The sequence below is a fragment of the Apus apus genome, chromosome 11, assembly GCF_020740795.1.
Source record: "Apus apus isolate bApuApu2 chromosome 11, bApuApu2.pri.cur, whole genome shotgun sequence".
Classification (NCBI taxonomy): Eukaryota; Metazoa; Chordata; class Aves; order Apodiformes; family Apodidae; genus Apus; species Apus apus.
In genome coordinates, this window is record NC_067292.1 from 17,237,221 (window position 1) to 17,261,367 (window position 24,147).

Sequence of the window (24,147 nt, forward strand, 5' to 3'; positions counted from 1 at the left end):
CAGTATAAAGCAGAGATTCAGTTACAGCTTTTTCTTTGAGAAATGGGCCAGAATGACCTTCCTCCCAGGACATTCTACACACAGAATGCCTCTCAGTCATGCATAAGTATCTCTGCCAGCTCCTCATCTCCCTGCAGTCTGCGCAGAAGGCATGCCTCAAGCTTGTTTCCTTTAAGAGACAGACTAATTGAGTTTGCCAGAACGATACATAAAGTTACACAGCTTCTACTTCAGGGATCCTGTAGCCACTTATCTACAGTTACAGACAGAACTAGAACTATGACATGGCACAAGAATATTGGTATCTCTGTAGATTAAGACTATTTCAGAGGCACAAGCTATAGTGCTCGTATGGAAGGGGAGGTAAGGTAAAAACACAGCTCCCCTTCTCCTCCAGAGGAATTAGAGGATAGATGTCAAGATTTGCTTTTGATCCCTTCCATGGACTCCACTCATCTTGGGCTGTAAGTGCACTGTTGAGTCTAAATAGCAAAATAGATAGAGCACTGCTGCCTTTCATAGTTTCCTTCCATTTGTTGACATCATTTAAGTGATGAAATTGAAACATCATGTTTATTTCAGTGATTCATCCACCTTTTAAGTTGTCAAGTTGCTGGTGCAATATTTAAGATACACAATGAAGTGATATGCCAGAGGGTCACAAAGGGCTTTTATAAATAGCAGTAACAGCTTATGCTGTTCCTTTTATGAAGAAAGCCAAGAATAGCGACAACCACAATATACTGTGCATTCACAGGAATTCCTCATGCTACAGGCAAAGTTGCAACCCAGCAAAGTTTCATGTAGACTGATTATAATTTGGAGAGCCATGATGTGGGGTTTTCTTCAGCCAAATGGCATTAACTTGAACTTTGCTTCACTTCCTCATATGAAACTGGGGACAGGGATACCTTTTACTGTGCACATGGTGTAGATATGAAACTGTGGAATGGATCCTCACCCCCAATACTTGACTTTGTTGGGCTAAAATGGTTCCCTTAAGATAGAAAGATACAGCAGAAGCTGTATTAGAAGTATATGTGAAACAAATATGTGCACTGGAAGTGAGCATGGCACTGATATAATTATTTCTTTAGATATGTCGGTTTTCCTAGTATCATCCTGACAGTAGTGTTAGTTCAGTGTCATTTACATTCAATATTCTAGAAAGAAAAACTTTCAATATAAGCCTTTCATCAGTGGTCATAAAACGTTGAGTAACTAAGTGCAGATATAAGTTCTCAATAGGGAAACCACAGTGGTCACCTTCAAAGTTTGAGAACCTCTGTAGTCTACAAATCTCAAAAATTCATTTCTTCTTAATACTAATGCCAATATGTGTGTTTGTTTGTTTTTAAAAAAGGGTTGTATCACTTAACTTTTTAAGCCTTGAAAACTAAGGCACAGAGATGGAAAGGATGTACAAAAGCCAGATAACCAGTCAAATCAGGGACAAACGAGATCTCCCAAGGTCCAGTCTACTACTTCTGACCATTACAGAAAGATTTTAATACACATCACGTTTTCAGAAAAAAAGAAAAAAAATTGTCTTGCTGAGTCTTTCTTCCTGCCCAGAGCAAAATGCAAATGCAAGCAGTAGGAAATAAGTACCCATCTTTACATGGCTGACCTTATTTCACTGACTGTAACCATCAACATTAAGAGCCCTCTTCCCCCAATAGCTCTAGCCCCAAAAAGAGGATGCCACTTGTAAAGGTGATCAGAGTGCCAGTGATTTGCTAAAAGAATTTAAGTGAGACATTTGGAACAAATAAAAGCTTCAATGGTCACTATTAAAATGTCAGAACTCTATGGTAAATGCTGAAACTATTGACATTTTAAATGTCAACTATTTTATATTTAAAACACTATAGCAGCAGCCCTTTATCATTTGAAAGGCAGTGTCTGTTTTTTTTAACTTCATATTTGTGGAATTTCTTTTTAATTTTCATCAGCTCATTCAAGACAACATTATGCACAATTTAATTGAAGCACATATGTCCCAAACGTGGATTATTTCATTTCCCCTTTTAGAGCAGCCAGACAAAATCAAGACAAAGCCCTTCTGGTACCTTTTATCACAGCATCATCACTTGTATTCCATCTGTCTAGAGCACATAATTTCTAAGGTATTAGCCAAAAGGAATGTTTTAACTTAACTTACAGCAAAATGAAACCCACTTCGTATGTGAAGGTTACATGCAGTTTTCTGAGAGTTCACAAGTGCAATCTGCAGTTTAACAAAACTCAGTGACAGCTGACTGCATTAAAGCTCTTCCTCTGACTCCCCTCTCTGCTTCCAACTAACAGCCCTGGCCCAATTCCTGCTTACCAAAGTACAGAACAAGGCGTGTCTCTGGCAATTGGACACCTTAAACCTTTATGTTTTAAGCACTCCTTGAAAAAAGTGCTTCCTACACAAATGAAACCAATCTTCCAGGAGTAACAATGTGAAGTCCAACATGTAAACACTGCTGGACAGAGGCTGTGGAAGGTTCTTCCAGTTTTGCATCAATCCTCAGCATCAAGTTCACTGCTTAGTTTGCCCCACTTCTGCACTGCGACAAATGATGCTGCAAATTTTATTGCAGGGAGTGACTGACAACATTAGATAAGCAGCTTTGAAAGCATCCTCAGGTGCAGTGCCTTGTTGTGAACTTAAGTTATAGGTAAATGCATTCTGTCTTTCCAGTGCCACTTCTAAACTCTCTCCATCGTTTTCATCGTTTCGGCAACTCCCCCACTACCTCAGTCTTTACCTCCATTTCTGCAATGCTTAAATCAGATTTCTAGACAAAATTAGTACTTGTTTCTGCCTACAAATCTGACATTTCAATTTCCTTTAACCTCAGATTATAACAAAATAAGGTGGAGAATGATGGAGAAAATAATACTGTTTAAAAAAAAACAAGCTCCAGATTATGTTTTAGATGCAAATGTAGAAGGATTTCCTGGTAATAAAAACATTAGAATGGGCAGTTAAAAATGCAGATAGTACATTTGCTTGCTTTAGTTCCAAGGAGCTACATATTTGAGCATCAAAACCTAGATAAACATACAAACTTACTTATTTCCATGGAGCTGAACACTGAATGCTCAACTCCTATATGCCACCACCTAGTTTTTACCTACAGTAGCTGGGCAACAGACTACATCTTTTTAAATTCAAGCTGCTGAGTAGCTGCAGAAACCTGAGGATTTATTGGTTCATTTACACTTCAAGGCCTTCCCAAAAGTAGAACTCTAATCCCATCCTTCATTTTTGAGACCCAGAGAGCAGAGTCCACATTAACATTGAGGAAAACCTGAGTTGAGCAATCTGCCGCATGTTTCATGTACACTTTCACATATTTAGCACACGAATCCTGTTATTTTCCGGGGAACATGCTCGTTTCCAGCCTTTTGCAGATGTTACTGCATTGCATTCAAGCTGCAGAAGGCCATGAGTTATGCTTAAAATGTTATACCTCTCAGAGCTGAGCAATCTACAACTGGGAGAAGGAAAACTAGTGTTTTTGAGGTCACATGAAATAGATCTGCTCAGTTTCAGCAAACAGAACTCAAAAGACAGTACAGTCATAGAATGGTTTGTGTTGGAAAAGACCTTTAAATCCTCTAGTCCAGACCCCCTGCAATGAGCACTGGCATCTTCAACTAGATCAGGTTGCTCAAAGTCCCATACAACCTGAACCTGAATGTTCTCAGCCACCTCCCACCTCTCTAGACAACCTGTGAAGATCCCTTTATGCAAGTCACAAGGCACTCAATACTCCTCCTCTCTGACAAAGCAATGGTTAATTCCCCAAACACCTTTTTCTAGGAAGGTAACACATGTATATATATTCTATCTTTTGATAAACGTACAGAATCACCCTTGCACCATTTTGTGACTAATTGATTCCTATTACAGGAGAGATGCAGGATTCTGTGACTATTCTGCATTTTCCTCTTGACAAAACTGAAGTTTTACTTGACTACCAGTGTCTCAATAACAACTTTTAAGACAAGCAAGGGAACACTACGCATGCCCTCAGTGCTCAGGGAGATGTATTACCTATTTGCAATAGAATCAGCCATTGTAATTGCCAACACCTCTGGTTATCAGAAAATGCTGCAGCTTCAAATTAAATACAAGACAAATCTCAGATGGAGACCAAACATGTACAGAATGACCACATTTCATACCGGATATGACAAGGTTTGAAGTGAGCAAAAGGGTATACTCTCAAGCTTACAATTCTAGACTGGTTCCACAGCTGTAAACACTTTCAGATCTCATGTCACCGTCTCCCTCTGTGACCTTGAAATGGCTATAAAAGGTGACATTTCTAGTAGACTAGCTTCCATATAGGAGCTTCCATCGTAGGGGGACAGATTTTCAAGAGATCTTAGACATTATTGGATTCTGGCTCCAGATCTTTGGTTGTTGCTGTGCATGCATAAAATTAAGATTCCAACTCACTGTCAGGTCTGGTCTGTCATAATGCTTCATGCTGTAGACTTCTGACTTCTCATTACACATTTGTATCTTTGCATAGCACGATGGAACTATGAGTTATTAGGGCCTCTAATCATAATACACAAAAAACTAAGAAAGATTTTATATAATTCATATATATATATATATATATAATTTTATATTCACTACTTCAAGTGGCTTTTTTACTTCACTCACTGATAATACAACCACAGGAGAGAGGTAACAGACAAAGGAGAACAAACACACAAAAATATTTGCCTTACTCTTTCAAAACAGTAACCAACGTCCCACTGTTTTCATAATCTTTGCTATGTCAAAGGCCACTTATGTTTAACTAATTGAAAAAATAAAGCCAAGAAAGAACAAACCGGCAGGGTAAAAGAAAATGAGAAAAATAAAATAGTTTTGGGAAGTACAAACAAAATGGAGTAAATATGAAAAGGAAAGGGCTAACATGACTCATCAGTACAACTCGCAGATGGTCTAAAGAGAGAGTTGCTTTTTTATATAAAAAGTGTGAATGAAATGACATTAAACAAATATTACTCTTCACATTTTTCACTCATCATCTTACACCTTTTCCTAGGATTTTCCATAGCAGCTACACTTTTGTCTGCAGCCAAAATATATCAGCAATTAAAAAAAAAATTTTAAAAAAAATTGTAGCTGTGAGACATACTCCTGTTGAGAGTAAATAATTGCTCAATTTATTGTTTTTAGCAATGTCATTTCTAAGTAACTGTCATTTCTACATGTCCAAATATGAACTTGAAACAAACATTGAAAAAAACATAGAAAATCAAGTGGGGGAGATGTTGAAAGAACCACCAAAACCTTAGCTGGATCATGATCACTATTAGATGACAACTCTTGATACCACTTAAGGGGAGACAGCAGAGAAAGTGAGAGACACATCCATTCCTACAGAAAAGAAAGTGCCTTTCAACTGAACTGTTGAGAGAGTGGCTGAAACAATAACCAGTGTAACAGATCAATGCACAATAGTCTGAAATGGTTAATTCAAATACTATCACTTTTTGCTACCTCACTGTAGCAGAACTTAACAGCATTTCTAATTCAAGCAGCTCAACACAGCACCTTTCATGTGCAGGCTCAAATCATTCACCCATGAACGACCATAGCCAGTATCACATCTTTAATGCTTTCACTTTTTGTTGTTTGATTTTTTCTTTACTGAATGCTAGTCAACTTACTCATAAGTAAGCATGAAACATCTTCAGCTATAGTACTAAGCCTGGTGAAGTCAAAGTTCTCAAGATCTTAAACCACATTTAATGGTTTTGCACCATGGTTACTCCTTGTTCTTTCTAAGGGATTTTATTTCTTAAGAAAACCCTGACTCACCACTGCCTTGCTCTCACAGCTTTGTGAGCAGTTTGGGGGAAGAGACTCTAGACTGCCATCAACAGATCAGAAAGGAGTAGAATTTGATTTTTACAAGCACTCCTCTTGTGTCTCCTCTGACAAGACAGTCCATAAAACATTTTAACATCACATTTCAGTACTGACCGGTCTCTTACCACTTTGATAATACTTCCTCCCTAAAGAACCTAGGATAGTCAGATTGCAGCACCTGACACCTTCTCCAATTTCATTCTTTTTCTTTAAAGGAAAAAAAAAAGTACTGTTACCTCAGCAACTAAGCTTGCTGAAGAGAATCACATTTTATTATTAAATGTATGTTTTTTCTGAGGCAGAAAAGACATTAATATAGTGCCTAATACACAGTGAAACTGGTAAATAGTACTTAATATAGCAGGGAACATTCCCTATTGCTAAACAGGGAAATTAGGGAAACATTCCCTAAATGCTATTAAAATAAAGGAAAAATATTTTTTTAATGGCAAGGTCAGTTCAGATTTCAGTTTGTGAAGGTGAACTTCAAAAGGTCTGGATGTGATTTAAACACAAAAGCTTGAACTTTTGGCCGCTTATCTCAACAACTAAAAATCTCAGGAGAACAGGCATTTTCATGAGCTTTTTAATATCTCATAAGGAAGGGCAGGGGTGGTAAAAGAAAAGGAGGAAAAGAGAAAAAAGCAACTTCTTTTACAGTATTTCATAGCTAGGAATTTCCAAGCCTAGATGAAATCTAGAAGGAAATAGACCACTAGAATGTAACAGAGTAAAAAAGCAAAAAGAACATTTTAAAACTCAAGCTCTCTTAAATGAGACCCGGACAGAAAACAAAAATTCCTCCAATGAAAAATGCTGCAGTTTTTACACTTGTGTTCTGCATGCAAACATCAAAAATAAATTTTAAGAGACAGAAGAATTAAAGAAGCCAAAACTAACTCAGCAACTACAGCCAGCAGCAGGGCACTCATTTTACAGTTACTCTTCTGTTTGTTCCAAATGTAGAAAAGCAGAAATTCAAATCCATGTCCACAGCAAAAATTCCAATTCTGTGTGATCTGGAATCATTTAGTTAAAATGTTTGTCTCCCTTGACATTATTTGGAAAACAATTCATTTCTATTTTACTTCTGCTTAACTATATAATTAATCAATATAAGCGCTTGCAGTGACACCAAACACTCCCCACCTACAACGGCATTATCATTTTTGTCTACTTTCACTTAATCATTTACCTACTTGGTGGGTACAGTGTATGTATCTTTGAGGGATGATAAATTCCCTGACGGAACTTGTGGTAGAAAACTACATTTTTCAGTTCTATTTTGGGTAATTTGGAGTAAGGTTCTTCCCTAGGCATTCTCAAAGCATCAGAAACATTTTTCATCTTTTTTATTTAGTCAGTTTTCTGGTGCTGTTTTTCCTGATTTTAATTTGCCTGGAACTGCTGCTACTTTCTTTTCTGGAGTTCCTTCTTGAGTTCAAATCAGATATCCTATTATTTTCCCATCTAGCTAGGGTACATTCCAGTCACACCTATTCTTCATACATTTTCTTTGAGACAAAGTTGCAAGCTAAAGTACCTGGCTGGTAATACATTTTTAGGTCATTTCACTTCCAAAACACAATACCAAGCAAGCATTAGTTAAAGCTTCAAAGGTACGTTTTTTGTTAGGAAGCATCAGGAGTCATGTAAATACTGTTACCAGAAGAAAAACTTGTTTTGAAGGAATAACCAGAGGACTTAAGTAATGAAATGCAAATTTAGGAAGCTAAAGTCCTATTAACAGTCAGTACCTTCCAACAAATCAACCACTATGTGAGCTGAGAGAGAAATCAATGCCATTCTGAGCCCACACACTGCCGTTCCTGAAAAGATCAAGGACAGAGCACCTTCTGACTGCTGAGGTAACCACAGCGGGTCAGCTTCAAACCAATTTACCAGGTTAGCTAACAGACACACACTGCCAAGTGATTGCTAAGCAATTCTCAAGGTGGTCAAACCAGCACATTCTTACCTGAAAAGCATCTAAAAACCAGCAGTGGTCTGTTTATACTCTGAACAATTTGTGTAACTGCTCATTATCAGTAAGGGGGTACGCTTGTTACTCTCAGTTAAAGACAGATGCTTACATTGGAACAGGAAATTATTCTCTGTTGGCGTCTGGCACACTCTGACATTCTCTCTTCCTGATGATATTTACATTTACTAAAACCAAGAAAAATGTACATGGCTTTGTTTCATCCTCTACTTTTGTCCCCTTAGATGTTTTTGTCGTTAAGGAAAGCCATTACAAAGGGCTTTTCTATAAACCATAATATTGACAGAATTACAACATCATACTTAAAAGCTCTTAGATCCAGATTTAAAAGCTACTTAAGTAGGCAAGAAAACAAAAGTCAAGAAAACAACACCCCTAGGTCCCCATAGAGTTTTCTTCGGGTAATAAATTAAATGCTCCAAAGTCTTCATAGACAACTAGTCAGGATTTCAGGAGAACCCCCTGTAAGCCAGAACAGCTCAGGGAAAACGGTTTTACAAAAAACACCATTTCATAAGTAATATACCTGATACCTTAGTGTTATTATACTAATAAAACAAGCCAGACAATCCCAGCAGGGTTCATAATTGAAAACAGCAAATATTTAAAATAATATTAAAAAAAAAAAAAAAGATACATGAAATCCATGCTACCATTAGGTTAGGGTTTCTGCGGTATCAGCTGTGTTTTATCCAAGTATATGATTCAGGCTCACCTTGATGACATGCTCATTGAAGAAGTTCTGATTACGTTGGGTCATAGGATGTTCTTTGAAGTGCCTGAAAATTTATCTCAGGGCCATTTCACCAAGGCCACAGCAGAAAAGCTACAAGAAATAATAAAATACTGCTTAGAAGTCTCATTTTCATGTGACAACAGCCTATATTCATATTCAAGACATATTCAAAAGCCTCCTATGAAATCAAAAGAATTAAAAAAAAAAAAAAAAAGCATATAATCCTGCAATTATAACTTTTGGCTGTAACTACGTAGAAGGTTAATTCATATTTTCATCACATGATTCCAAATACATGAGAAAAAACTGTACCAAAACATGATGAGTACTACACAACCAATACCCTATTGTTCAAAGTTTTCAGAATTTCTTTGTCTAGGTCCTAATCTCAATTTCTCACCTATTAAGATAACCTAAACTATACAATTTGCTAATTAGAAAGAGAGAAGGGGCTTTTCTATGAGTAAAAGAAAAATAAAGTATGGTTAGTTTCTCTCAAAAATTAAAGGTTTTTCTTGTCTCACTGCAACAGAAAATAATGGAAGTACTCATAAAAATAGAAATTAAGTTTTATACAGTTACAGAATTTTCCAGTTAAAGTTTTTCAAGCGATCAAGCCAGGACTAGCTTACAGCTAAGTGTATTAGTAGATCTTTTGTAGATCTTGCCTAGAAGTACATTTTAGACTTTGGTTTTTGGAAATAAGCCAAACTTTCATGCACCCCAAAATAACCTAGGTCCTAGATTTGGATCTATAATTTGCTTCTTATGTTTTGGTTCAGAGCTCCAGCTATTAAAAAGTGCCACCGCATGCACAATTCTGCTCACTGTTAATAAAAATCACCCTCTTTTACACCACTAAATATTTGTGCCTGCCATTGTTTACAACTAACTCCTCACACTGCCTGCTCCAGAGTAGATGAGAAAACTCAGGCAGACCAAATGCCTGACCCAACTATCATCTCAAACTCTTCCTCAGGCTTCCCTGTTGCATCAGTACACAGGTCACTTTCTGCTGTGTTTAAGGTGAACATTTTCAATTAAACAGACAAGCAGTACCACTACAAACAAGATTAGGCAACTTAACTGCCCCTTAGTAGACAATTTGTGGTTTAAAATTAAAAGCTGTAGCTGAAGTTATACCTATTCAGTGAGAAAAAAGATGGGAACTCCATGAGGCACCACAGCCACCTTTATCGATTATGTTCTCTCCAGCAGCACAGCATTGCAGCTGCGGTTACACGTTGTAACCTGAAGCTGCAGTGGATTTATTAAAGTCCAGACTTTCTCTCCTGGTGAGCTCTTCTGTTTGAAGAACACGACGCAGTTGCTCTTCCCCGGTGTACCTGGGACAGCAGGTACTCACTCTCCCATGCCGTCTTGAGGCTCTCCCAGCCAGCGGGGCTGGTGAGGAGCCCCTCAGTGGGACCTCTCAGTGGGACCCCTCAACACCCCTCCTCAACCCCCTCACGTGTCACCAGGCAGCCACAGCTCAGCTGGGGGGACAAATCCTGCCGGGCAAGGAACTCTCAGGGTCTCTCTGCAAAACACTGACAGAAGCTGCCGCCGATGTTGAACGGAGCGGCTGGCAAAGACCCGCACGGCTCTTGCCCAGAGCACCCGCAGCTCCTACCGCCTGCGCGCCTCTCCCTGAGGGGAGCAACGGCCACCGCGCGCGCCGGGGCTGCGCGCGGCTCTGCACGCGCGGAGAGGAGCTGAGCGCGGACACCTGGACCCGTCCACCAGCTGCAGCGGGCCCGCCTATCGATCCAGCAGCTGCAAACAGCCCCGCCTATCGATCCAGCAGCTGCAAACAGCCCCGCCTATCGATCCATCAGCTGCAAACGGCCCCGCCTATCGATCCATCAGCTGCAAACGGCCCCGCCTATCGATCCAGCAGCTGCAAAGGGCCCCGCCTGCAAGCAAGCGCGAGGCAGCGGCCGCTCGAGCGCCTCTCTTATTGCGGGGAATCTGGAGCTGGTCCCGCCCGCCCCATCCCGCCTCCAGGTGCTCCCTCAGGAATGAAGCTCCCCTCTCAAGACAATGGTCTCGAAAGGGAAGGGGCGCGTGGTGTCATCCCCACCAGATCTGAAAGTCGCCTCAGGCACCAAAGCACCTGCTCGATGGAGAGCGCTTAGGTGAGGATAAGAGCCTGAGGAATGACACAGTGTACAGGAACTGAGAAGATGGAGATGTTGGGGGGTGTGCAGTGATCCAGTCCTTCAGCTCATTCTGACAGGGCAACGTGTTGTGTGTTACAGGTATTGCAATTCTCACTGTGGAGACTACGCAGCAGCAGGACACAGTCCTAGGACATCTGTGCACCTTTCAAAGTGCCACTATCCCAAGACCTTCATGCACGGAGGAAACACAACCAAGTTCATCGCTATCTTTTTCTGACTTAAGTTTTATTTCAACAGCTACAACAAACTACAGTATCCAAAACATCCTAACACCAAAGGGAACATTAACAAAACATCTCTATCCAACAAACATGCGATACTTTCTACGCTTCTTTGGGGGAAGGACTCCTGGGTCAGCCTCCCCAGCTCCAGGAGGCAGCACCCTTTTTTCCCGTCTCAGGGGGAAGAAGAAAGGGTGTTTCAGGGCTTCTCCCAGAGTAATTCGCTCTGCTGGGTCGTAATGGAGCATCTTTTCAACCAGGTCAAAAAAGTTCTCATGGTCGTCACTATAGCTGGTCATGAATGCCTTCATGAAGAACAGAACATATGTTTGTAATTCTGTCATTGCATGTAAAGGTCCTCTCCCCAGCAGTTTTCCCTCAGCCCTCTTACCTTCAGGGGCTTACACCACCAGGACACGTATCTCCCAGCAGAGCTACGTTCGTCCCAATCCACCCGGTCATGATGGAAATATCCGCGTTTCCTTAAACAATCAGACCACAGTTTGTTACTCAAAGCTGCTGTTTTGTCCCTGCACTAGAAGCAGTTTATCAGCATGTTGGTCCCCAACTTGGGAATGAGCTGGGACGATTCCACAAGAGTGGCCAGTTTGGGAAACAGATCAAAGGATGAATGTGAACGTCTTAAACTTCTCTTTTTTTTTTTCATGTCCATTAAACCAGATCTGAAAGTATTTAAATTGAACCCTATCAGTCCAGGTATGAAGAAATGGAATTACCTGGTTTTCTTTACCATGTCACTTGGCAAAGGCCCCAGGATTCGCTCCATCATTGCCAGGTGTTCTTTCTCTTCATTGACCTGAAGGGAAATCAAGACAGACATTGTTGTTCATTATCAGCAGGAGGGATCAAGAACCACACAATGACCTTACTTCAGTGTGGCTTGTCACTTACAAACGTTAATGGGGCCACCCTTCCTGCCAAGATGGCTAGTTCCTAGTTGCCTACCGGAAAGATTGGGGATCCCAGGTAGTACTCCAGAAGAATACATCCTATGCTCCAGACATCGCAGGGCTGTGACCATCCCAGGGCTGTGAAAAGATCCAGAAGGCTCACGTTTATACCAGGCTGCAAACAAGTCAAGACCTCAAGCAAGATGGGCCACACTTCTGTAGCACCTTTCACTAGCCACCAGGAATCTCAGGCCAAAGCTGTGCCCAACAGACTCCTACTGACCTAGGATCACTTCGGGAGCTCGGTACGGTCTCGTGGTCACCACCGTGCTGTGATGTTCGTGGTCACGTGTGGTGCTCCCGAAGTCCCCAACCTTGATGTCGGGATGTTTGGGTGTGCGCTCTTTACACTTCTACAAGGAAACAATGCGAGGCTAGTGCCCAAGTAAAGCCAGAGGATGGCTGAGGGGAGGTGGGGAAGAGGACCGCAACTTCCCAGGCTGGGATTGTACTCCTCCGTGTAGTCAGATGACGTCAGTAAAATATTCTCTGGCTTCAGGTCTGTGTGTGTCAACTTGTTGACATGCAAAACTGCAAGGTAACAATGCTTGTTAGCAAATACCACAAAGAAAACCTAACAAATCAAGCAAAAAAGAAAGATACTTGCAGTTCACAGCCTGGCAGATCTGATACGCCATCTGTCTGATCTGGTCCAGCCTGAAGGGGAGGAAGCCATTCTCCTTCATAAAGTCAAATGTGCTGAGCCCCAGCAGCTCCAGCACGATGCAGACATGGCCACGGTATTCAAACCAGTCTAGCATCTGGACACAGTGGCTGCAGAAGCAGGAAAATGCAGGAATTGCAGCAGGCAATTGTATCACACTCTGCTACGTACATCCTGTGCTCCCAAAGCTCCATGTGTCACAGGAAGCTGAAAGCCAGAGGCCAGGACAAGGCTTCGTGCACTCACTGTGTGCTGCTGGGGTCCAGGGCACGTAAGTAGCGCAGCGCTCGGACTTCTGCAAAGGCTTCCTCAGAGCTCCCATCAGCCTCCTTGATTATTTTCACAGCCACGTGTCTGCCGTTCCTGGAAAGACAGGTTTTTAACTGGGCTTAGAACATGGAGGAGCTTTACCATAAGAATCCTGAGCAATTATCACCACCTGCATTGCTGATAACAATGGGAAACCTCATCAGAATAGGTCTTCAAGTAAAGATGAACCCCAATGCAATCAGAGAGCACTTCCTGAGCCACACTCTGAGAGCATCAGCCAGAAAAATTGTTACTTAAACAGACTTACTCCTTGTGATCGATGCACTCCACAACCTGTCCAAAAGTCCCCTCACCCAAGGTAGCAACGACTTCATCTAGAAAGAACAGAACTGTCAGTCACACAAGTTGTATAGTTACTCAGGTATTGAGAAAACAAGCCAACACACAAAAATGGAGCAAACAAACAGGACAACTGGCTTCCTCTTGACTGTGCCTCGTTACATGGAAAATCTCCAGTTGGAGAGATGTTACTGGACAACTCTCATCAAGGCACATACACAGGGATCTCAATCCAGTAGCTTCATTAGCTGCATTTACTGGTTTCTTGGGCAAAAAGGAGGAAAAGAAGAAAGAAATGTACAGAAAAGGAGTAACCATCTCCACCCCCTAAGACAGAAAGTCCAGACAGAAAGAAAAGGCTTGCAAAGCCCACCCACATCCTATGCTAGCAGAACTTATTCTATCTGAAAAGCTAATCTTATATTCTGTACATCTTGCACAGAGGATGTCTCCTGTCTGACAGATGGGGTGACCCTGGCAGTTCTCCTCCACGCTGTTGGATCCGCTCCTTGGAGGACTCGTCAGGATCATCTAGGCAATGAATAAACACGAGTGCATTCAGGACAAAAACATGGCACGGGGCACATTTCCAGGTGAGATCCTCAAAGTGGCAAGGCAACACAAAATTACAACACAATTGCTTTCTTTGAAAAGATTGGTTCACTGAACTTTCCTTTAGGATCTCAGTGCCTGACTTTTTGTTTCAAGTTTCAAGCAAAAAGATTTAAGAATTCTGTGTGTGTAAGTCTTTGTATATACATAGATAAAAAACCGTTATGTGCTGAGTCTTGTCTTTCCTTTTGGAATTCCTCACCCCACACTGAGCCGATGAGTTGCTGCTGTGAGGCCCAGCAGCCCATCCTTGATGGTTCTTGGTTTCTGAAGAGGCACTGCAAGAAAAGCATCATGTCAACTTCAGTAAAATCATTCTAGTTCCACTATCAAGACAGCTTCTTGTTTTAAGCTGTCAGACATCTCTCATGAAAGATCTCCAACTCAAAAACAACTGCATTATCAGATGACCAAACGAGAACAAGAAATTCTCTTGTCCAGCCAAAACAATTCTGGGATTCCATGATGCTATGTACTTGCTGCTATCAGAAGTGAAAAAGGATTTACCTGTCAGGCAGCTCAGAACCATCAGGCCTGCGGCGCTTGGCCTCCTGCACACTGCCTGACAATGTCCGCTTTCTCTTCAGGGTGCTATCGCACCTGCTGGGCCTCGGAGTTTCTTCCAGAGCCCATTCAAAATAACGGATTGGCCTGGAATCCTGCATCTGTACCAAAGAGAGTTTGCTCTTGGAATTACATCCCACAGATACACAGTTCCCTCAAGGCCACGAATGACCAAATTAACGCTCTAATGGAGATTGTCTCGTTCCTCTACTACCCCATTTTCTTTTTTTCTCTGCTCTTTCTTCCACCTTATTACTTAATTCAAGAGCTTTTTTCAAAGTCACCATTTTTCATAGGGGAATCAAAGCCAGTAATTTGCTTCTGCCCAAAGACTTTAAAGAGTCTCGTGGCTCAGTCCCCACACACGTGCTGCGTGTGTTCCTCCTGCAGAGTGGAAACACAAAAACACTCACCACACGTGTCCTTCACATTCCCTTCCCAATAACCAAGAACTGCCAAGAACTCTGGAAGATGGGGAACCTCATATTGAACCAAACAAAGAAATAAATTCTAACTCTCCTTTAAGAATGGCTGCCAGGAGACTGCTTTTGGTGGGGAGTTGCTCAGTCATCACGGTTTTTTTCCCTTGCTGATAAAGCCTGTTCCCTGTCTCTCTACTTCCCTGTCTGGTGGTACTCATGACTGGTCTTAATGATCTTAAAGGTCTTTTCTACACCAAAATGCTTCTATGTTTCTATGATCTTTGAGGAGCTTTTAGTCACGATTTCCAGTCTGTACAGAACATAAATGCCCCCTGTAAAACAAACGTCCTAAACGCAGCTCTTCAAGAAAGCGCACGGATCAGTCTTCTATCCCCACCGGATGAGAAAAAAAGCCCCAGCCCTCCCCCAGAACTCACCCTTGCTCTGCTGGTCACTGCTGCTTCACACAGGACACTTGAAGCCACGGTCACCACTCTCTCCTCCCCGTGCCTTCCTGCAGCCCCTTCAACCACCACCTCTCTCCAAAGGAGCTTCCAGCAGCTCAGCCGCCTGTCACCTCAAGAGAGCAAATCCAGCCTCTGGCCTGAAACTTGCCTCTGCAAGTCACACACACCAAAGGGTTCCAGGGTGTCACCTCATAATCAGACCCATGGGTTTGGAATCATGGAATCTTGGGAGAGACCATTAGGGTCCATGGGAGGGACCATCTAGTCCAAGCCCGAGTCTTCGTAAAGAACATGGGCCAAGCCCTGAGCCAGCCGGGCTGTTCATGGGGGAAATGCACTTGCCTGGGGAAGGGCCAGGAGCAGGATGCCTATCTCAAGTGCCTTTCCCATTCTAAGGGCCCAGGGCACAAAGCTTCATTTCTAAGTTCCAAGCTTTATGCTTTTAGGTTTTAGTACTCATTCTCATGGCCAAGAGTGTTAGTTTTAGGCCTCAAATCTCATTCTGAAGTCTCATGTTAGGCCCCATTTTAGGATCTGCCATTTCAGGGTCTGAATCTGCACTCTTAGGATCCAGACAGGCATTGTGAGGGTCCAAGCTGCAGCCTGAGGGTCCAAACCCTCAGGTAGAGGGTCTAAGGGCCTCTTCCTGGGCTGAAAGCTTCATGTTGAAGGGTGAAGTTTAAAGATCTAGAGCACAAGTCTTACAAGAAGCAGCCAAGGAATCTGGAGTTGTTTAGCCTGCAGAAAAGGCCCCTGAGGGGAGACATGGCTTTCTGTAACTCCATCGAAAGATGGTTTAATGGTTGGACTTGATGATCTGTTTGGGGTTACGGGGTTAGTGCGATGGGGTTTTGGTAGTGGGGGTAAAGGGCTGCACAGGGATGGCTCCTGGGAGAAGCTGCTGGAAGCTCCAATCCCAGCCCTGCCTCAGGCTGAGCCAATCAGGGAAGCTGGATGTGGCTCTGGGAGTAACATATTCCAGAAGGGAAAACACAAACTGCAAAGACCTCCAAGGAAGAGCAGAGGGGAATGAGAGACCAGTGCAGGAGTAGAGACACCAGAGCTACCCCGGAACTCACCCTGGCTTCCTCTGCTGCTCACTGCTGCTTCACACAGGGCACCTGAAGCCACGGCCACCACTCTCTCCTCCCCGTGCCTTCCTGCACCCCCTTCAACCACCACCTCTCTCCAAAGGAGCTTCCAGCAGCTCAGCCACCTGTCACCTCACGAGAGCAAATCCAGCCTCTGGCCTGAAACTTGCCTCTGCAAGTCACACACACCAAAGGGTTCCAGGGTGTCACCTCATAATCACAGGCCCATGGGTTTAGAATCATGGAATCTTGGGAGAGACCATTAGGGTCCGTGGGAGGGACCATCTAGTCCAACCTGAGTCTTCATAAAGAACATGGGCCAAGCCCTGAGCCAGCCGGGCTGTTCATGGGGGAAATGCACTTGCCTGGGGAAGGGCCAGGAGCAGGATGCCTATCTCAAGTGCCTTTCCCATTCTAAGGGCCCAGGGCACAAAGCTTCATTTCTAAGTTTCAAGCTTTATGCTTTTAGGTTTTAGTACTCATTCTCATGGCCAAGAGTGTTAGTTTTAGGCCCCAGATCTCATTCTGAAGTCTCATTTTAGGCCCTATTTTAGGATCCGCCATTTTAGGGTCCGAAGCTGCAGGTTTAGGATCCAGACAGGCATTGTGAGGGTCCAAGCTGCATCCTGAGGGTCCAAACCCTCAGGTAGAGGGTCTAAGGGCCTCTTCCTGGGCTGAAAGCCCAGGGATTTTTGCAGTGGTGGGGAGAGCTGTTAGGTGAGGATAAGAGCCTCAGGAATGACTCAGTGTACAGGAACTGACACGATGGAAAGCTAAATGCTTTTTTACATCTCCAAGTTGCTGATACACACGTAGGCTGTTACCTGGCAAACAGATCTGCCACAGCTTTAGAAAGTGAAGTGCTCAAGACTACCTATTTGTGCATTTATGGTGAAAAAATATGCTTACATACTTGGCCAGTAACTGCTATCATAAACTGTTTTCAAATCATGTGACACAGCATTGCTTCCCCCCCCGCAACGGCCATAGAAGAATCATTGGAAGGCCCCAAAAGCATCGCAGTTAAAAATGAAGTCATTAAATTCTGGGTATTCTCATGGATCTCAGCATCAGGGTCTTACCCTCCCACCAACTGTAAAATGCTAGAGGTGATAAATAAAGGAGAAAAGAGGGCAAGAGAAATAAGACATCAGTCCTAGTAGTCAATGTTGTTTTCAAAAATGTACCTGCCAAAAGTAACTAGAGATCAATGTCTACCATCTCTTAAAATACCTGGAGTTAGATTCACAGATAACATGCCTATACCAAATGCCTATTTTCAGCACAAAAGAAAACTGAAAGGCAGGAGGAGGAGTCCCCTCCACCTTCTATTTTAATGTCTGCAGACCTGCCTGGGTATCAGCTGTAGCATTTACAAGGAGAGAAGATGAGAAATAGCCACTCATCATTGCAAATTCATCAGCAACATTAGAACAATTTCCTAACAAGGTACAGTCCTTCCCAGATACCAACAAAACTAAAATTACTGCTTCCCCCTTACTAACCAGACTTCTGGACCAGTTTCATGGAAAATTCTATTGATACCATTTTTCAGGAAAATATTTCTGCTAATTGTGACTTACAAGCTGTTAGTAAATTATGTCCCCAGGACCTTCCCTGGGCACTTTCCAGCTGCTCTGCCCCAAGCCTGGAGCGTTGCCAGGTGTTGATGTGATCCAGGGGCAGGACCTGGCCCTCGGCCTCCTGTGCCCAACGGTCACTAACAGAAGCCACCGGAACAGCTGCACTTGAAGCAAGGGTTGCAGCTCTGTGCCTGTGGAAGCTTTTCCTCTCCTGGCTGCCAAAGCACAGCACAAAGGGAGGTGAGCAGTCTCTAGCTTCGCCTGCAGCCCTTTCTCTCCAGCAGCAGCTGCAGCCCCCCGGGCCCAGGCAGCAGAGCTGGCCCCGGCGCAGCTCTGGCCCTGCTGGCCAGGCTCTGCTCCTGGGGCCTCTCTCCTCAAGGCTCCAAACAGCCCAGGGGGGCTCATCCCCGGGTTCTGCTCCTAACCTCCCCACTGTGTGGCCAGTCCCATCAGCAGTGGGCAGTCAGAGTGTTTAAATGTGGCTGTTGGTGGCAAAGAACAGGCTGCGCCCACAGAGGTTGTGGAGTCCTCCTCTAGAGACCCAACCTGCCTGGGATGCAGTCCTGTGGGATGTGCTTCAGGCAATCCTCTTTAGCAAGGCAGTTGGACTAGATGATCTATAGGGGTCCCTTCCAACTCTGACAATTCTGTGATTCTTCTGTTAAATGGTTTATTGTGGGCAGTAGTGAGGCCATGGGCTCTGGCAGATGTCAGGAAGGGAGAAAGGAGAGGGTGGTGGAGTCAGCAGAAAACACAGGGAACTGAGGGAGTGAAATGTGGTGATGAAAGAGCTGGTAAAAATGTGTGCACCCTGTGTGGAAAGAGCAAAGAGCAGGTGCTCACTGACCAGGTAACAAAGCAATGGGGCTACGTGAACTTAAAAAGGAGGAAAAAAAACCAAACCAACAACAAAAACACCACAAAAAAAGAAAATGTGAAAAAGTTACACCTCTAGATTTAGGCTTTAAATTTCCTGCTTGACTCAATCCTGTATATTGAGAAGGGGTCTGGGTGGCAGAGACCCATCTAAAATCCAGGCTGGGAAGATGACCCTTTCTGTTGTCTGCCCAGCCTGGAAAAGGTCTGTCTGGGATTTTACCCATCTGTAAACAAGATGTGTGGCCAGTCCTGTCAGGAGTCGGGGTCAGAGTATTTAAATGTTCCTAAGTAAGCTATCAAATTTCAAGTCCCAGCGCAGCAGTAGAACAGCTGGAGATGTTGGGGGGTGTGCAGTGATCCAGTCCTCCAGCTCATTCTGACAGGGCAACGTGTTGTGTGTTACAGGTATTGCAATTCTCACTGTGGAGACCACTCAGCAGCAGGACACAGTCCTAGGACATCTGTGCACCTTTCAAAGTGCCACTGTCCCAAGACCTTCACGCATGGAGGAAACACAACCAAGTTCATCGCTATCTTTTTCTGACTTAAGTTTTATTTCAACAGCTACAACAAACTACAGTATCCAAAACATCCTAACACCAAAGGGAACATTAACAAAACATCTCTATCCAACAAACATGCGATACTTTCTACGCTTCTTTGGGGGAAGGACTCCTGGGTCAGCCTCCCCAGCTCCAGGAGGCAGCACCCTTTTTTCCCGTCTCAGGGGGAAGAAGAAAGGGTGTTTCAGGGCTTCTCCCAGAGTAATTCGCTCTGCTGGGTCGTAATGGAGCATCTTTTCAACCAGGTCAAAAAAGTTCTCATGGTCGTCACTATAGCTGGTCATGAATGCCTTCATGAAGAACAGAACATATGTTTGTAATTCTGTCATTGCATGTAAAGGTCCTCTCCCCATCAGCCTTTCCCCTCAGCCCTCTTACCTTCAGGGGTTTACACCACCAGGACACGTATCTCCCAGCAGAGCTACGTTCGTCCCAATCCACCCGGTCATGATGGAAATATCCGCGTTTCCTTAAACAATCAGACCACAGTTTGTTACTCAAAGCTGCTGTTTTGTCCCTGCACTAGAAGCAGTTTATCAGCATGTTGGTCCCCAACTTGGGAATGAGCTGGGACGATTCCACAAGAGTGGCCAGTTTGGGAAACAGATCAAAGGATGAATGTGAACGTCTTAAACTTCTCTTTTTTTTTTTCATGTCCATTAAACCAGATCTGAAAGTATTTAAATGGAACTCTATCAGTCCAGGTATGAAGAAATGGAATTACCTGGTTTTCTTTACCATGTCACTTGGCAAAGGCCCCAGGATTCGCTCCATCATTGCCAGGTGTTCTTTCTCTTCATTGACCTGAAGGGAAATCAAGACAGACATTGTTGTTCATTATCAGCAGGAGGGATCAAGAACCACACAATGACCTTACTTCAGTGTGGCTTGTTACTTACAAACGTTAATGGGGCCACCCTTCCTGCCAAGATGGCTAGTTCCTAGTTGCCTACCGGAAAGATTGGGGATCCCAGGTAATACTCCAGGAGAATACATCCTATGCTCCAGACATCGCAGGGCTGTGACCATCCCAGGGCTGTGAAAAGATCCAGAAGGCTCACGTTTATACCAGGCTGCAAACAAGTCAAGACCTCAAGCAAGATGGGCCACACTTCTGTAGCACCTTTCACTAGCCACCAGGAATCTCAGGCCAAAGCTGTGCCCAGCAGACTCCTACTGACCTAGGATCACTTCGGGAGCTCGGTACGGTCTCGTGGTCACCACCGTGCTGTGATGTTCGTGGTCACGTGTGGTGCTCCCGAAGTCCCCAACCTTGATGTCGGGATGTTTGGGTGTGCGCTCTTTACACTTCTACAAGGAAACAATGCGAGGCTAGTGCCCAAGTAAAGCCAGAGGATGGCTGAGGGGAGGTGGGGAAGAGGACCGCAACTTCCCAGGCTGGGATTGTACTCCTCCGTGTAGTCAGATGACGTCAGTAAAATATTCTCTGGCTTCAGGTCTGTGTGTGTCAACTTGTTGACATGCAAAACTGCAAGGTAACAATGCTTGTTAGCAAATACCACAAAGAAAACCTAACAAATCAAGCAAAAAAGAAAGATACTTGCAGTTCACAGCCTGGCAGATCTGATACGCCATCTGTCTGATCTGGTCCAGCCTGAAGGGGAGGAAGCCATTCTCCTTCATAAAGTCAAATGTGCTGAGCCCCAGCAGCTCCAGCACGATGCAGACATGGCCACGGTATTCAAACCAGTCTAGCATCTGGACACAGTGGCTGATGCAGGAATTGCAGCAGGCAATTGTATCACACTCTGCTACGTACATCCTGTGCTCCCAAAGCTCCTTGTGTCACAGGAAGCTGAAAGCCAGAGGCCAGGACAAGGCTTCGTGCACTCACTGTGTGCTGCTGGGGTCCAGGGCACGCAAGTAGCGCAGCGCTCGGACTTCTGCAAAGGCTTCCTCAGAGCTCCCATCAGCCTCCTTGATTATTTTCACAGCCACGTGTCTGCCGTTCCTGGAAAGACAGGTTTTTAACTGGGCTTAGAACATGGAGGAACTTTACCATAAGAATCCTGAGCAATTATCACCACCTGCATTGCTGATAACAATGGGAAACCTCATCAGAATAGGTCTTCAAGTAAAGATGAACCCCAATGCAATCAGAGAGCACTTCCTGAGCCACACTCTGAGAGCATCAGCCAGAAAAATTGTTACTTAAACAGACTTACTCCTTGTGATCGATGCACTCCACAACCTGTCCAAAAGTCCCCTCACCCAAGGTAGCAACGACTTCATCTAGAAAGAACAGAACTGTCAGTCACACAAGTTTGTATAGTTACTCAGGTATTGAGAAAACAAGCCAACACACAAAAATGGAGCAAACAAACAGGACAACTGGCTTCCTCTCGACTGTGCCTCGTTACATGGAAAATCTCCAGTTGGAGAGATGTTACTGGACAACTCTCATCAAGGCACATACACAGGGATCTCAATCCAGTAGCTTCATTAGCTGCATTTACTGGTTTCTTGGGCAAAAAGGAGGAAAAGAAGAAAGAAATGTGCAGAAAAGGAGTAACCATCTCCACCCCCTAAGACAGAAAGTCCAGACAGAAAGAAAAGGCTTGCAAAGCCCACCCACATCCTATGCTAGCAGAACTTATTCTATCTGAAAAGCTAATCTTATATTCTGTACATCTTGCACAGAGGATGTCTCCTGTCTGACAGATGGGGTGACCCTGGCAGTTCTCCTCCACGCTGTTGGATCCGCTCCTTGGAGGACTCGTCAGGATCATCTAGGCAATGAATAAACACGAGTGCATTCAGGACAAAAACATGGCACGGGGCACATTTCCAGGTGAGATCCTCAAAGTGGCAAGGCAACACAAAATTACAACACAATTGCTTTCTTTGAAAAGATTGGTTCACTGAATTTTACTTTAGGATCTCAGTGCCTGACTTTTTGTTTGAAGCAAAAAGATTTAAGAATTCTGTGTGTCTATGTCTCTGTATACACATAGATCAAAACCAGTTGTGTGCTGAGTCTTGTCTTTCCTTTTGGAATTACCCACCCCACTCGGAGCCGATGAGTTGCTGCTGTGAGGCCCAGCAGCCCATTAGGGTCCATGGGAGGGACCATCTAGTCCAAGCCCGAGTCTTCGTAAAGAACATGGGCCAAGCCCTGAGCCAGGTGTTGAAGGGTGAAGTTTAAAGATCTAGAGCACAAGTCTTACAAGAAGCAGCCAAGGAATCTGGAGTTGTTTAGCCTGCAGAAAAGGGGCCTGAGGGGAGACATGGCTTTCTGTAACGCCATGGAAAGATGGTTTAATGGTTGGACTTCATGATCTGTTTGGGGTTACGGGGTTAGTGCGATGGGGTTTTGGTAGTGGGGGTAAAGGGCTGCACAGGGATGGCTCCTGGGAGAAGCTCCTGGAAGCTCCAATCCCAGCCCTGCCTCAGGCTGAGCCAATCAGGGAAGCTGGATGTGGCTCTGGGAGTAACATATTCCAGAAGGGAAAACACAAACTGCAAAGACCTCCAAGGAAGAGCAGAAGGGAATGAGAGACCAGTGCAGGAGTAGAGACACCAGAGCTACCCCGGAACTCACCCTGGCTTCCTCTGCTGCTCACTGCTGCTTCACACAGGGCACCTGAAGCCACGGCCACCACTCTCTCCTCCCCGTGCCTTCCTGCACCCCCTTCAACCACCACCTCTCTCCAAAGGAGCTTCCAGCAGCTCAGCCGCCTGTCACCTCACGAGAGCAAATCCAGCCTCTGGCCTGAAACTTGCCTCTGCAAGTCACATACATTGACTGGTGGCAGTCAAAGGGTTCCAGGGTGTTACCTCATAATCACAGACCCATGGGTTTGGGTTTGGAATCATGAAATCTTGGGAGACACCATTAGGGTTCTGTGGAGGGGAACCACCTGCTGCTGTCAGGCTGGAACGTCAGGGCTCCTGCCCTCGAGCCCTTAATCCTTGAGGTGCTTAGGAGCTGCCTCCAGTGCCCAGGGAGGTGGTGGCAGCACCATTCTTCGAGCTGTTAACACTATAGGTAGACATGGTGTTTCATATGGTTTAGTGGTTATGGAATGTAGGGCAGATGGTTGGACTTGATGATCTTGAAGGTCTTTTCCAACTTAATGATTCGGTGATTCCAAGCATAGGTGCTGGAACAAAAATGAACCAAATGAAGTGATACATCTTGCTATCTCACCCCATCTGGGACAATACCAGTGGTATCCAGGCAAATCGGCCATACAGGGTGGCACTACTCGTTATTTCTGTTCACATTTGATCATAGTGGTATGCTGAGCATCTGAGCAAGATCCATTTAAGAGATTTTTTGTTGAAAAGTCTCAGTTCAGAAAAAAAACCCAAACTTCTACCTGAAAGCAGGTGTTCAAATATGAGTCTCTTTATAGAGTGTCTGACATGGGTTTATTTGATGATGCCAGTACACTGAAGTATGTCTCGTTCTTCAGTTACAAAGGTGAGATTGATTTCTTGACCAATTTTGGTATCTGTAAAATCCACCTTAAAGCAAAAGAAATGTCAGCATCAAGAGAAGGTCAACTTTGCTAAAATATGTAGACTTTTTCCTCTAACCCTTTTATCTGTAGGACTATCGACTTCTACTTTGTTTTTTTTTTTCCTTCTCCACTTCTCAGAAAATCTGCCACCGTTTCCCCAATTTAAAAACATTATTGAGTTTCCTTAAAAATACTGA

General features: G+C 44.0%; 2 protein-coding genes across 2 annotated transcripts; both read right to left on the reverse strand.

The window, feature by feature from the left end:
* Positions 1 to 11,036: 11,036 nt before the first annotated feature.
* LOC127389287 (dual specificity protein kinase CLK1-like) lies at positions 11,037 to 13,882 on the reverse strand. Its single transcript, XM_051629635.1, has 10 exons — positions 13,714 to 13,882; positions 13,251 to 13,317; positions 12,920 to 13,036; positions 12,617 to 12,783; positions 12,436 to 12,540; positions 12,233 to 12,352; positions 12,005 to 12,087; positions 11,776 to 11,855; positions 11,430 to 11,520; positions 11,037 to 11,343 (listed from the first exon to the last, which is right to left on the reverse strand). The coding sequence occupies exons 1-10, from the start codon at positions 13,811 to 13,813 to the stop codon at positions 11,116 to 11,118; spliced, it is 1,158 nt and encodes a 385-aa protein (XP_051485595.1). The 5' UTR covers positions 13,814 to 13,882; the 3' UTR covers positions 11,037 to 11,115.
* Positions 13,883 to 19,525: 5,643 nt separating this feature from the next.
* Positions 19,526 to 20,771, reverse strand: LOC127389370 (dual specificity protein kinase CLK1-like; the record flags this gene model as incomplete). Its single annotated transcript, XM_051629789.1, has 5 exons — positions 19,526 to 19,753; positions 19,842 to 19,932; positions 20,188 to 20,267; positions 20,417 to 20,499; positions 20,645 to 20,771. Coding segments are annotated over 5 exons (609 nt in total), but the record flags the coding sequence as incomplete, so codon positions are not given.
* Between the last annotated feature and the right edge of the window lie 3,376 nt (positions 20,772 to 24,147).

What these genes read in the sequence shown, in the direction of transcription:
- LOC127389287 (XM_051629635.1), bottom strand. Translation starts at nt 13,813, where the DNA reads ATGATCCTGACGAGTCCTCCAAGGAGCGGATCCAACAGCGTGGAGGAG. An exon ending in GATCTGCCAGGCTGTGAACT is followed by an intron (nt 12,541 to 12,616) that starts GCAAGTATCTTT and finishes GTTACCTTGCAG; the next exon opens with TTTTGCATGTCAACAAGTTG. An exon ending in TGGGATCCCCAATCTTTCCG is followed by an intron (nt 11,856 to 12,004) that starts GTAGGCAACTAG and finishes ATTTCCCTTCAG; the next exon opens with GTCAATGAAGAGAAAGAACA.